Below are 13,586 nucleotides of genomic sequence, written 5' to 3' on the forward strand. Positions count from 1 at the left end.
CAGTGGTTTGTCTTTTGCTGCATCCTGACAGTTGGAAGCAGATGACTAATTTGCTTTTTGAGGTATTTGCACTGTGGGCGTACGGCACGACTCCCACGACAGCAATTCAAGAGCTTTCACCCTGTAAATACATTTTCTATTATACTCAGGTTAGTCAGGGAGTGTTGGTTTTTTTTTAATAACTATATATTTTAATAGGACTGTTGAGTTTTTTATAAAAAACACAGTGTGGACAAAGAGAATTAAAATGTATTTCAAGCGAAATCACAAAATCTTACAGGAATTAGGTGTGTGCAAGGTCAAACATTTTTCCTGAATATTTGTGCCTTTGTTGTCTCATCAGAAAAACCAGGAGGATAATTAAAATGTCAGCTTTTGGTGTTAATAACCACTCAGGGAATTTGCTCTGGTGGAGGAGCAGCTGCACTGCTGGTGGGTAATTCTTAGGCCAGCCACTTCCCAGGTTATCAGGGAGCACATTCCAGCAGTGAGGCTGAGATGAGCTCTGTCCTTCCCCCTTCATCACAAATCTCTCCCCACTGTGGTTTCCCCCTGAGGGAGGATTCAAGACTGGATTTGGGGTTTTTACCTGGATTTGGGGTTGTTGCCTGGAGCCTCCTGAGCCAGCAGCTCATCATCAGATCTGCTGCACCCACCCATCCTTTCCTGCAGCTTCAAGTGTTCCTCTTCCCACTTCCCACTGCTCTTACACACCCAAATCCATGGGAGTTTATATTTAATTTTGTGTGTGTGACTTTTGGGAGCAGCTGGGGTGATGTGGTAGATGGTGGAAATCCTTGTGCCCTCACAGCTCCTGCTGCTCCCACCCTGAGCTGAGTTCCTACTGCTGAAACACAGCACCTGGGATTCTGCTTGCCTTGGACTTCTGAACTGAGGCTGCTCCCAGGAATTCTTCCTATAAAGGAGGGAAGATGGGAGAAATCAAAATCTGTGCTATTATTTCATCATTTTGCTGTGATTAAGATTTCAGTGCAAGCTCAAATACCCTTTGTGCATTATATCTCTAAGCCTACACTGGCTTCAAATAATAACTGCATCAGCCAGGCTTGTTTAAAATTCCAAACGTTGTGCAGCAGCAGAGAATTAAAAGAGGGAGGAGAATTTCTGGCCACTGCTCCTGGTGTTTGTGTGGAGCCAGTGCTTGGTGTTCCAGGAAGGGCTGGATGTGGCACTCAGGGCTCTGGGCTGGGGACAAGGTGGGGATCAGGCACAGGTGGGATTTGATGGTCCTGGAGGTCTTTTCCCACCTAAATGGTTCTGGGATTCTGTACTTGCAAGAAGGATGGGAAGATGTATGGAGATAAAACCAAAAACCAGCAGGAAGGATTGGAAGTGCTGAACTCTGCCTGGTGCAGCCTGAGCAGGTCCCAGTACTTTGTGTTTTCTCATTTCCTTGGATAATGGGAATTTGAGGAGAATCCACTGGAGTGTGGCAGTTGCTTGAGTCTTGTCCATAGTTCCAGGTGCCATCTCTGGAATTTCTTTGGAGCTTGTGTGGATGACAATAAAGTAACCAAATCTCTGATTTATCAAAGAAATGACCTAACTGAATCCAGGTTCAAACATTCCAGAGGGTAAACTTCCTTCTTAATGCCAGAATACCTCTGCTGACTTCCTGAGGAGTCACTGGAGCACACACAGCTGTGGTTTTAAAATGAGAAAAGGTGATGGACATGGAATAGGAAATTGTTCCTTGGGATGGGAAGGAATTGTTCCCTGGGAGGCCCTGCCCAGAGAAGCTTTGGATGCGTCTGGATCCCTGGAAGTGCCCAAGGCCAGGCTGGACAGGGCTTGGAGGGGATAATGGAAGGTGTCCCTGCCCATGGCAGGGGTGGAATTGGGATGGTCTTGAAGGTCCTTTCCAACTCAAACCATTCTGGGATTCTCTGACAGTGGAATTGAGGAGAAAAAAAACAAACCAGTGTTCCCCCATAGAGTTGTGTCTGACCTCTTCTGGTTGGTTCATGCAGGATAGAGATCATCACCCATCATCATCCTATTAGGAAAAGAGGTCCAAACACAGAAGCAGAATTTCAGCTTTCCTTGGAATGACAGGTTTCCTTCCTGGTTGACCTGGAGCACTGATCCATCCATGACATGCAAAAACCATCACAACAGAGCATCACAAAAAGCTCAGAACTGGCCCAGTTTCACTGGAGTGTTTTACTAACTGCTGTTTAATGTGGTAAAAATGGTTCCATGGCAGGGAATTGTTCATCCAGCTTCAAAATTCCTCTGTTTGGCAAAGCTCAGAGCAAAAGCTGTAAGAGCTGTGGGACAGTGTGGACACCTCAGTTTTGTTCAGGTGTGAGTGAGAGCAGTTCCACCAGAGACCCAGCAGTGACAGAGGTGGCTCAGGGAGGATGGACACATCCATGCTTGTGAAGTCCTCACTTTGATTTTCCTCAGGCCACAGATCCCAGCATGTGTGGGTTGGGAGGAACCTTAAAGACCATCTCATTCCAAGCCCCTGGTACCTGAATCCAGCTCAGGCCTCCATCATCTCCCAGTTCTTCACCTTCACTTTCCTAAATGTGCTGCACAGAAGCTTTTTTAAGCCTGTCCCATATCTGGAACCCGGAGTAGCTGGAGGCTCTGCAGTTTAAAAAAAACCACCCCCATCTTCAGACAAGTCTTTTTGCTCTTTTTTTGCCATTTTTCCTCAGTCAGGATAAGAGATAATTGTACCTTTGTGCAAGCACAGGCTCAGAAGGAGGTGTCAATTAGAAATCAGTTGTTTCATCTCCTGGTGAAGGAACAGCAGTGAGAAATTTAACACTCTACAGCTCATTTTGGTCCCATTTTTACAGACTTGTGGCTCTGCATTCTGATACTGCCAACAGCCAAACTGCAGTTATTAAAGGATTATTCTAATTGTGCAAACTTCATAATTCCTTACCTTCAGTCATGATCTTTTTTAAAAAAACCAGACTGATTTAGCAGGGAAACTCTCCTTGCAGGTGTGTGATTTGGGCAGCTTGGTGACGTTGGGAAGCTTCTGATCCATATTAATTCCTATGGATATATTTAGCAATAATATTGTTTGCTTACACTTTTTTTTTAGTCTTTCATTAATAGGCTCCATCAGTTTTTTCCAGATTTGAATTGTGGGGATTTGCTGTTATTGGCCTTTGTGTCCCTGCAGCCAATCTGCTGGAGAAGTCCTGAACCTTAATTTCACTTTGAAGCTGCTGATCCTGGGCTGGAACAGGGAGATGTGGTGGGGAATGACATTTCTTCTTGGTTTTAAAGTCCAGTGAATAGCAACTAGATAGAAATCAAATTATTTTTCTCAGTAGTTCAAATACATTTCCATTAACTTCTGCCCATACAGTATATGCAGATAAAAAGCTGGACTATATTAGCAAAATAAGTTCTATTTTCTGAGATTCAGAACATTCCTAGTGGCATTTTTGGGGGAGAAAACAGAACATTAATACCAAGTAACTTTGCTAAAAAGATTATTCCTTTATTAATGTTTATTCCACCTTCTGGTTGTTGTTTAGTGTTCACTTTTCCCTTTTTTTGCCCTCTTTTCCTTGCTGAAAGCCTCCCACCACTGAATTCCTCACAAGGATTGATAGAAAGTGGCTCTGACAGCAGGGTTATTGAAGAGCTCTCTATCTGCAATGTTATAGTACCCAGGAACTCTGAATTATTACACATTAATGTTCCAGGATGTCTGGAACTGGGAGACTTTGCCCTTTTTATCCACTCTGCCAATCTGATGTGAAACTTGGATTATCAGCCCCAGAACAAATGTGTCCAACTCTAATGAAAAATCCCATCAAAAATATAAATCTCATCCTGGTTTGAAGGCCTGTGAAATGCTGTGCTCTGAGATACTCCTGGTACTGCTTTGGACATCCAACTCCAGACGGGTGTTAAGGACCTAATTCAGAAAAAATTAGAATGTGAGGTTTAAAAAAAAATGAAATTTAAGGTTTAAAAAGAGGAATTTGAGGTTAAAAAATGAGTGGAATTTGAGGTTTAAAAAACTGGAATTTGAGGTTAAAAGAAATTGGAGTGTGAGGTTAAAAAAAATGGAATTTGATGTTAAAAAATGGAATTTGAGGTTAAATTAAATTTGATGCTTAAAAAATGGAATTTGGTGTTAAAAAGAAATGGAATTTGAGGTTAAAAAGAAATGGAATTTGAGGTTAAAAAGAAATGGAATTTGAGGTTAAAAAGAATGGAATTTGATGTTAAAAAACCTCATAATTTGAGGTTAAAAAATAGAATTTGAGGTTAAAGAAGAACCTTCAGTGATAGTGGATATTTCAGTGATCGCTCTTATATCATCAGCTTTCACTGGTTGGTTGGTTTGTGATTTTTTTACATAAGAGAATTTTAGATAAGAGGGGTCAGGGGGATCCCATGGAGTGGCAGCAGGTACTGGAATGACCTCCATGGGGTTTTAGGATTTAATGGAATAGTTCCAGTGCTGAGGTGTCACTGTGGGCCTGCTCTGCTCCAGCTGTGCTTGGGGGAGCATGAAAGGGCTGCTTCAGAGCTTGGAAAACCAAATTTCTTATGTTGAGGGCAGGTAAATGGACTTTTGGTGTCTTTGTGCTGCTTCTGCTTTGGGTTGAGTGAGCAGCACTGAGCCATCACTGGCCCAAGGATCACAAGGTCCACAAAACTCTGATTTGTGCAAAATTACTCCTTTTTCTTGGCTAAGGAAGGTGCATCCAGAGAGATTCCCTGGCTCTGCCTCAGGAAGGTGGATTGTTACAGCTTCTGAAGTGTTTGGGAATGAGCTGTAAATGATGGCAAAAATACAAAAAATAAAAAAATACAAAAAAAAAGCCGCAGCTCCAGAGAGAGAAAAGAGGGAAGAATTGAGGAGGTGGTTTTGGGGATAATGAAATGAGTGTGACCATTTCAGAGATGATTCCAGGCAGAATGGATGGATGTAAAAAGGTCACAGCAGGAAATAAAGGCTCTCATCACAGTCCTCTTCCCAAGCTGTTCATACAGTGTCCCAAAACCTGCAGTCACTCAGAATATGACACAATTTGTGCATCCCAGATGCAATTTGCTCTATTCTTTCTGCTTTTCATGTATTTATTTCTAGTGAGCTGTCTTTTGTAGTTAAGCTTATCTGTTGTTTCCCTCCATTTCCAGGTTTTCTCTTAGAAATGATCCTGTTAAACGTTCCCTTTGCCAGGCTGTAATTGAAAAAGAGGCAAAACAAAGCCACAGAGGGGGGAAATCCCAACCCAAGCCCTGTGCTGCCATTCCTGCAGCTCACACGTTACTCCCAAAGGCTGGGCTTTCAGAGGCTCTGCTCTTGTGAACTCTTTTAAGCTTCTTTTTCCCCACTGTGAAATAAGGATCTCCAGGTTTGGAAGGTGAGGGGATGGAGGTTGTTCCTGCCTTGATTTGCTCTGTCTCCTTGGTCTGCTCTGAAGAGCAGGGCTGGGAGCAGAGCAAACAAGCCAGGCAATAATTGCTTTGGCTCCCTGACTTGGATTTGCCATCTCTGCTGAGCAGGAGGATCAGTTTGGGTGACCTTGAGGAGCAGTGCTGGCAGTGCAGCTCAGGCAGCGCTGGGTGAGGATGCTCCCTGCTCTCCCCTTCCCTTGGGTGCAAACCTCCATCCAGACATACAATATGGGCTTATTTTCTGCTCAGAAATGAGAATGGGAGGCACAAAACTCCCTTAGTCATTGAAAAACATGCAATGACATTTAAATTCCATCCATGACAACGTCTTCGAAGGAGTTTGTTGAGAGCTCTTTAAATTCCTGAACCACTGCTGACTAATAGAGGAATGCAAATTAGCTCTGAAACAGGTTCATTTAACTCTTGTCTGGTGTGTAGCATTTGGCCTGGCAGAGTCAAAATACTGTGACTTGTTTTTGTGTGGCAAATTGAGCACTTTGTTTATTAAAATTGCTGATTTGTTGTATAATGAGGAGGGCCCAGATTACTGTTCCTTCCACGGGAAGGATTTAAAGGGCAGGTCACTGCTGTTCTCCAGCAGCAAAGTAATTCTGATTATGTGCTCATCTTCTGTTCTGTGTTTCACAGATCTTTGTTAGCCAGGTTTTAGAATGATGAACTTGCATTGTGCTTGCAGTCCTGTCAGCCTTAGTGATGCTCCACACATTTGGCTTCCTAAATTCTCCCTCTGAACACAGACAAATATGTCTGTAAAGTGAGATCACTGATGATTTATCAGAATAAAACTGGAGCATAAGGCTGGGTTTGTGTTTTAAAGCTGCACCCTGCATCATGTAATATTCAATGGTTTTTTTTAACTCGGAGCTGGGACTTTTAATTGAAGCTGCAGCTCTGCACTTGCTTCATGCATGACTTAAGGCATCCAGCAATGTTTGCTGGGATGTAATTTGCTTTTTTTGTAGAAGCTTCCACACAGAGAGGTAGAACAGCCATTTTGCCGAGGATTTAGTAAATAACGATGCACATTACACAGAATTTTAATAATGTCCTTTGAAACTGGGAGGGGATCACAGTTTTTGTGTTTCTCCTCCTGCTCCAGTGGCTTTCCCCTTCCCTTGGAGCAGAGTTGAGTGCTGGCTGTTGTTGCTAATTGCAGATGATGGAGCACTGACATTTTCAAAAGCACACATAGATGATAGGCACCCAAAGGATGAGACTGCTGCCTTCAGAGATGCTGCTACAGTTCTGCTGGCATCGACTCATTTAGTGATGAACTGCAGTAATAGCAGTTCAGGACCTACAGCATATTAGTGAAAATGAATCCACTGAGCACCAGTCCCATGGCACTGCAACAGCACTTAAAGAACACTGATTTCCTTAAAGGCAGAAAAATCTGATTAAGAAATTTAGTTGGGGGTTTGTTTTTTGCTTTTGGTGGTTTTTTTTCCTTCATATTTTTTCCTTTCCCAACAGCGTGTTATTTGTATTTGTTTCTTGTAGTGTGTTATTGTAAGGAATTTAATGTACATCAGAAAAGCAGGTGAATTCCATAAGTACAAAACATCTCTTGCTGTTCTAGCAGATGGAAGATGCTGCAATAAACAGCAGAACTGCTTTAATTTCTTCATCTAAACTGACCTAAAACCTGGTTGCAACAGGAAAAAAGCTCAACATGCTGGCACTAAGGAGATATGTAATAGTTTACACAGGATCTGTAGCAAAGATGGTGTAGGATGAATGCAGCAATTGGCAGGAATTATTCTAATAAAAGGATGGGGCAGCCTATTATTGCAGGAGTTGTGTAATTTGAGGGAGCTGGGGATAAAGACAGGCTGTGTGTTAATGATGTGTTGGTGTTTGCAGGAGAACAGAGTGTTCTCCCAGCTCTGGAGAGAGGCATCGTTGCGGAAGGTCCCGAGCACAAAGCTGTGCAGTCTCCTTCCAAATCATCCACAGCCACAAAATCAGAAGGCTCTGGAAGGCAGGGATATGAAAATGTGCGAGTGTTTATCTCCCTCCTTCTCCTTCCCTGCCCATCCTGACACCCTCTGTGCCCGGCAGGTCTGGGATGTGTCGGAGCAGCCGGAGGTGGCTCCAAGTGGAAAGCAGCGCTGTTAAACAGGCTCTTCCTGGTCAGATGGAGCCTTGGAAACTCCAGTACAGAGCCTAAGAGACTGTAAGATATTCTAAACTGGGATTTATGGATAATTTCACCATTTTAGCACTAATACAGCTTTGTAAGGCTGACAGCTGCAGAGAAATTATCTGAGGACAATCCTGGATAGTTTGGCCAAGATCCCTGTGCCAAGGGCAGGGATGCACTCCTAACGTTGGCTGCATTAACAGCTCTGCTCTGTCAGGGCAATAGAAAGTCTGTTTTTATTATGTTTGTTGCACCTGTGGCTGTACTGTCTTTGGGAAGGGATACAATCTGGATATGTAGTTATGTGGAGGAAGCAGAGTATTTATGGCAGGTGGCTCTGATGTGGGTGTTTGTGCACTCAGGGTTGTCGACGAGCGGGTGATGAGTTATGACGATGAAATAGTTTTCTGTATTTTGTGATTCGAAAAGTAGCTTGGCACTTCTTGCCAAAGCTCCTGCAGTTTCTCTAAGCTAAGAAGATCAGGGAAGTTATTTTTTGAATAATAATTTAACAAAATTTGAATTATAGAATTGTTTTGGTTGGAGAAGATCTTTAAGATCATTGAAACCTGTGTGGCTTTCAGGTAGGCCAAGAAACGTCCCAGTCTGATTATCCAGGACTTGATAAGGTCCTTGATATTGATAATTGATAAGGATATAAATAATAATATAACCAGCTGTAAAATAAAGTAACAACACAACAGCCTTGTTGGCAGCAGGATCCAGCTAAAATGACTTTTTAATGCCAGACATGTTGAGTTTAAGGATGCACATGATTCCTACATTCCTAAAGAAATTTAAATTAAAGATGTACCTTTCTGACTTGAACAAAAGCAGGTGCTGCTTTTGTAGAATGAGCTGCTGGTATTTTAATTTTAAAGCCCTGATCTCTTCTGGCAAATTATGATTTAACTACAGAAGTATTTCAAAACACAAAAACAGCACACATACATTTTTCAGGTATGTTCACTGAATAAAGATGAGGGAACTAAGGTGAGTCAGTCTGCAAAATATTGGTTAAGGTGATAAAAGATGGGTTGAACTGTCCAGGTAAAGACTAAAGGTTGTACTGAGTTACAGTTCAGTACTTGTAACGCCTTATGGGTTAATTTAAATAATGAAGGCTAGGGTTAAATGCAATTTTGTTTCTTTTTTCTTGGGTTTGTCATGTTTAGGGCTGTGTGAAAGGTATGGAAAAGACTTTGATATTCAAAGTTTTCATTTCATTTCCTTCTGATAAAAATACCATGAAAAATTCAGGTGAAAGGAAACCAGATGAGATTCATATGCCATTAAGGGAATTACACTGGGAGTTGTAATAATATCCCTTAATCTTAAAAAGGTAAGTCTCTTACAGAATTAAGGTTTTGCTGCTGCTTTTCATGCCATGTGAGGAATTATGGCTAATGCAAGTTGCTGATGTGAAAACATCCTCGCTAATCCTGTTTGGAGAGCGGCTCGTTCTGTGCTCCTTAGAAAAGGCACAGGAAGATGTATTATGGGCCCTTCGTTAAATAATTACTTAATTACACCCTGGGACTGGCAGATAGCAATCTGAATGCTGCTGGCAGGTTTCTCCTGAAGCAGCAAAACTCCGTGTGAGGAGCGCCACGTGCGTGGTGGCAGGGACGCGTCGGCATCAGCAAACTCAAGGTGGAAAAGACATTTCAGTCAGCTCATATTCATTAAAAAAAGCTTCTACTCACCCTTCCCTGTGAGCTTCTCCCTTCTCTAGCTCCTGTATAACACCCAACAACACTTTGATGGTCTCCTGACTAGAGCTGATCAGGTTCTCCATCATCTGAAGCTGCGCTTTCAAGTCCACAACTTCGGTGTGAGGCACGATTTGTTGGCATTCCTGGCTCACGGCCACGGCCGTCCGGCAGGGCTGGCTCTCCTCCACGGACGCCACGTTGACCTGCAGGCTCTGGTCACTACATTCGGGGGCCGGGCACCGCGCCCGCGCCGCGCACGCTCGGGCATCTCCGGCCGGGGGCTGCACCCCGTTCAGCTGCACCGTCCTCTTGTCGTCCTCCTCGGGGCACGGCCCCCAGTCGCCCAGGCCGGGCAGGTCGGGCTGCGAGGCCGGCAGGTAAACCGTGGCCACCTCAGTCTTGAAGACCCTCCCGTGGAGGGGCTGGGCGGCCTCGTCGCTCCCCAGCCGCGCCGCCGCCGCTCTGCCCCGGCTGGAGGGCCGTGCCGGCTCCTCCTCGCCGGGCTCGGCCAAGTTGGGTCGAGGAGGCTCTTTGGGAGAACTGTGCAAACTGCTGCTTTTCCAGGCCTCGGCGCCGTTGTCGTGCGCGGCGCGCTCGGAGATGTGGGAGATGAACTCGGCCGTCTGCAGGCTGCCGGCCTTCCTGCCCCAGGCCGCGGCCTCGCCTGCGCCCCGGCCCTCCCTGTCCTTCACCTCGATCAGGAACCCGTTGTTCTCGCTCGGTAACGTGTCCACGGTCGCGGCACTTTTCAGAATATTCCCTTTTTTCCGGTCCAGAGGAAAGGTCTGGTAGCACTTTTTGAGATCAGGGGAAGTCTGGACTCCTGTGCTCTTGGTGACGTTGGGGATGGACCTGCGGGCGGGCACCGTCATGTACTTGCGGTAGGCCGTCTTGTAGGAGATGGCCTTGGCCTCCTTCTTGTCGGGGTCCTGTGTGGAGGAGGTGGAGAGCTGCTTGTCCCTCTGCTCGTTCTGGGCCTCGCAGATATCCTTAAACCTCACCTGGAGGGCTTTGTTCCGTTTCTTGATCTGCCGGTTGGGATCCAGCGCGTATTTCATCTCCAGCGCCAGGGAAGCCGCGGGCTCAACGTCGCTGTCCGAGGCGGTGAGTAAGCATTTGCTGGGCTCCTTACTCACCATGATGCCTGCAGCCAAAAACAGTGCAAAAAGCCTCGTGTTACAACAGAAATGTTGCTTTCCCCCCTGAGGTTTCTGCAATATTTAAGCCACGTTCCTGTGATCCCACTGAAATGGATGTGACTCGCGACCGATGCACTCAATTCTGTCGAGTCGCAGCCCTTGGTGATTGTCTAGAGATTTGTATCTTAATCATGTTTTATCTCAATCTGTTGTGAATACCTGCTCCTCAGAGAGGAGGTTTCCTGGTGCCAGAAGTTATTCTACAACTATTTTCCCAGGATAGGAGAGTGGCTGTCATGTCAGGGCTTCCCAGGAAGCAATTTCCCTCAGGAATATTAATTTCCTCTGAATTTACCTGATAGTTAGTAAAAACTACAGGGAAATTGACAACTAAGTGTCTTTGTCCAAGTGAAGAAAAGCTGAGAGTTCTGCCCACCCTTAATTCTCCTTTAATGCAAATGTTTAGTAGCAAGAAGTGTCCAGCTGGCATTATTTTTGGAGTGTGCTTGCTTACCAAACACGTTTCTGCTGTGTAATGCATTCAGCATTCTTTGTAAGGATTTAGTTGGTCGTTAGAGGTGTCACTGTTTGGATTTTTATAAAAAAATTTCCACATGGCTAAAACTAAATACAGATTAATTATTATTAGCAACTTGTTGGTAGTGCTGGGAGTGTAGAATTTGTGAATTAGTGAAGTTTTGGAGGAAGTCAGCAGTGCATCAATTAAGGTTTTGCTTCAAATGCAAAACAACTCATCCTTTCCTAGAAGCAGTAATGTGCCTTTATGATACAGCTGCTTGTCCCAAAAAATCCTAAAGCTCTAAAAACCTCCAAACCTGTGATGAATCACAGAAATTACTTATCTGCCATTGAAATACAAGCTCCTCCTCAAGGAGGAGAAGATGCCAACTGCTTAATACAGCATTTACCCAAAAAAACCCCAAACCCCAGTGGTTGTACAGATCATAGGAGATCTGGAGTAGCTGCATAATTAAGATTTCATTTTTACACCTCATTTGAAGTTGTAATTTTTACTTTCCTGTTGTGCAAATTTCTCCCTGAGACTTGCTGAATTACCAAATTCCCACTTAATCCAAACATTCTACATATATCTCCTGCTGAAACCCTCAGAGGGACTCGGGAGTATAATGTAAAACAAGTAAAGGGACTTTCAGGTGTACTTGAAATATGTTTTTAATTAAAATTCCTTTGTCTATTTAATAAAATATGTGAAACTCTTGAAGAGTTAAGTGCCATAATAGCATTTGTTGTAGAAAGCCCACTCAAGGGCACAAGGGAATGAATCCTTGACTAGTCTACATTTAAAGTAAGAAAGCTTAATGGGGAAATAATTTTCAGTGGAAAACTGCATGTTTATGAGGTTTAAAAGTGAAAGTAACACTCCCCTGTAGACACACACAGATGTGCATGGCACAGAGTCCAAGGTTGGACTTCTGGGTCAAAAATCTCATGAAAACGTGTCATTACTTAATGTTTTTTTCATGTTTTAATTCCCTGGCCCTGGTAATTTGTGAAGAGGGAACTGAAATATTCCAGAACCCCCCTAGTTGGCCTTTTTCTGTCTGACTTGTGATGCTCAGGGAGTGGTGAGCGAGCAGCAGTCGTTGGAGAAGGGGAAGAAGTTTTTCTGTGACTGATGTAGTGCAAAGTCTGTAGAAGAAGCAAAAAGAAGAGAAAATTCAGGACAAAACCACTCAAATAATGGAATCTGAGATTGCCAGATCCCAGTTTCCAACTGGTTATTTTATACATACAAGCCTAGGATCTGATACCAAGGTGACCAAGTCCCTGTTTTGGGGGAAAAGAGAGAATAAAATGGAAATTCTAAGGGGGGGGTCTGAAGATAAAAGCAGAGTAGGGGGTAAGATCAGTTATCTCTGTGCCCTTAACTCATGAGGGACAGATTTTGAGGGGAATAAATCCACTACATTTGAATTTCAGTAGTTTTCTGTTTTAGTGAAGAAAGTGCTGGCTAAGATACAAACCTGGTCCTTTAGCTTGCAGCTGGACCACATTAAAGTCTATTGTAAAAACTGCTGTTGAATCCCAAAACTGCACTTCAGAATTCCTTGAAGCAAATTTCCACAACAGTCTGGTAAATGAATGAGTTGACCAAAAAGCCCTAAATGCAAGAGCACAACAGCCATTAGTTCCAAATCTGCCAGTGGGAATTTCTGAGCTCCCAAGAAATTGTGGCAAAAATGAAGTCCTGCATTCACAAAGATCTGAACTATTCAGTAACTGTGTCTGAAAAAGCCATGTTTTTACCCAAAAAGGCTACAAAAATTGGCTGTTAGCTCTGAAAGTCACCATCTCTTAGGATTCCTTGGAGTTGTCAAAGTGAGTTTTTGGGCACTTGCTTATTTGACAGCAGGATCCATTAACATGCAATTTATTTTCAAGTATTGGCTTGATATTTCATTAGTGTCTGTGATCTGTCTCAATTTTCAGATTATTTTACCTCCCACTTGAATCCCATCATTTTTGGGGGCTGGGTTTGTTTGGGATGACTTCCCATGGAATTCATGGATTCCAAACCCACCTGAAACCAGGAATCTGGAGATCTCCCCCAGAGTACATAAATGGGGAACTTCATTCTGCAGTTAATTCTGAGCATGTCATTAATAGCCAATAAATTGATTCTTCACCAAATTGCTTGTCTCCCTTTCCCAGCCGCACAGGCCTGATTGATTTAGCTGATATCCAGAGGTTTTTATTCCCACCAGTAGCTGGGAGTAATAATTTTAGAGATATCTGTGATTAGGAATGACAACAACCAAAAGAAGTCGATTTTTTTTTTTGAAGCCTTGCTCGGATCCTGGTGTCTCTGAGGGGAACTCTCTGTGCTCAGCTGATAAAAGAACAGTTGAGGAAAGAGTCAATTGTGAGTTAAACACTTCACAGGGAAGAGTTGATAAAATATTTCCTGTTAGGTTTCATTTTTGGTTTGGACAAAGTGTTTTGCCTTATTTAGGCACTGCCACAGCATCATCTCTGCAGGGTTTTTGGGTACTTGAAGAAACTACTGAGCTGGAGTTCCTCAGTTTATGCATTGTGCTGTCAGGGGGGTAATAAAGCCTTTGAATTTGAATTTTATTTGCAGATGCCAATTACATGCACATAACAGACTTCAACTTT

At 43.6% G+C, this 13,586-nt stretch overlaps 2 protein-coding genes across 3 annotated transcripts in view; one reads left to right on the forward strand and one right to left on the reverse strand.

The window, feature by feature from the left end:
• DOCK1 (dedicator of cytokinesis 1) overlaps window positions 1-13,586 on the forward strand; it is a 279,185-nt gene that overhangs the window by 111,848 nt on the left and 153,751 nt on the right. The gene's annotated exons all lie outside the window — the stretch shown is intronic.
• Window positions 1-13,586, reverse strand: part of INSYN2A (inhibitory synaptic factor 2A) — a 40,947-nt gene that overhangs the window by 18,677 nt on the left and 8,684 nt on the right. The window contains exon 2 of the mRNA XM_058028593.1: window positions 9,280-10,432. Coding sequence (XP_057884576.1) covers window positions 9,280-10,427 — 1,148 coding nt within the window. The 5' untranslated portion in view covers window positions 10,428-10,432. The remainder of the gene's footprint in view (window positions 1-9,279; window positions 10,433-13,586) is intronic.

The sequence above is a fragment of the Melospiza georgiana genome, chromosome 8 (assembly GCF_028018845.1).
Source record: "Melospiza georgiana isolate bMelGeo1 chromosome 8, bMelGeo1.pri, whole genome shotgun sequence".
Lineage (NCBI taxonomy): Eukaryota > Metazoa > Chordata > Aves > Passeriformes > Passerellidae > Melospiza > Melospiza georgiana.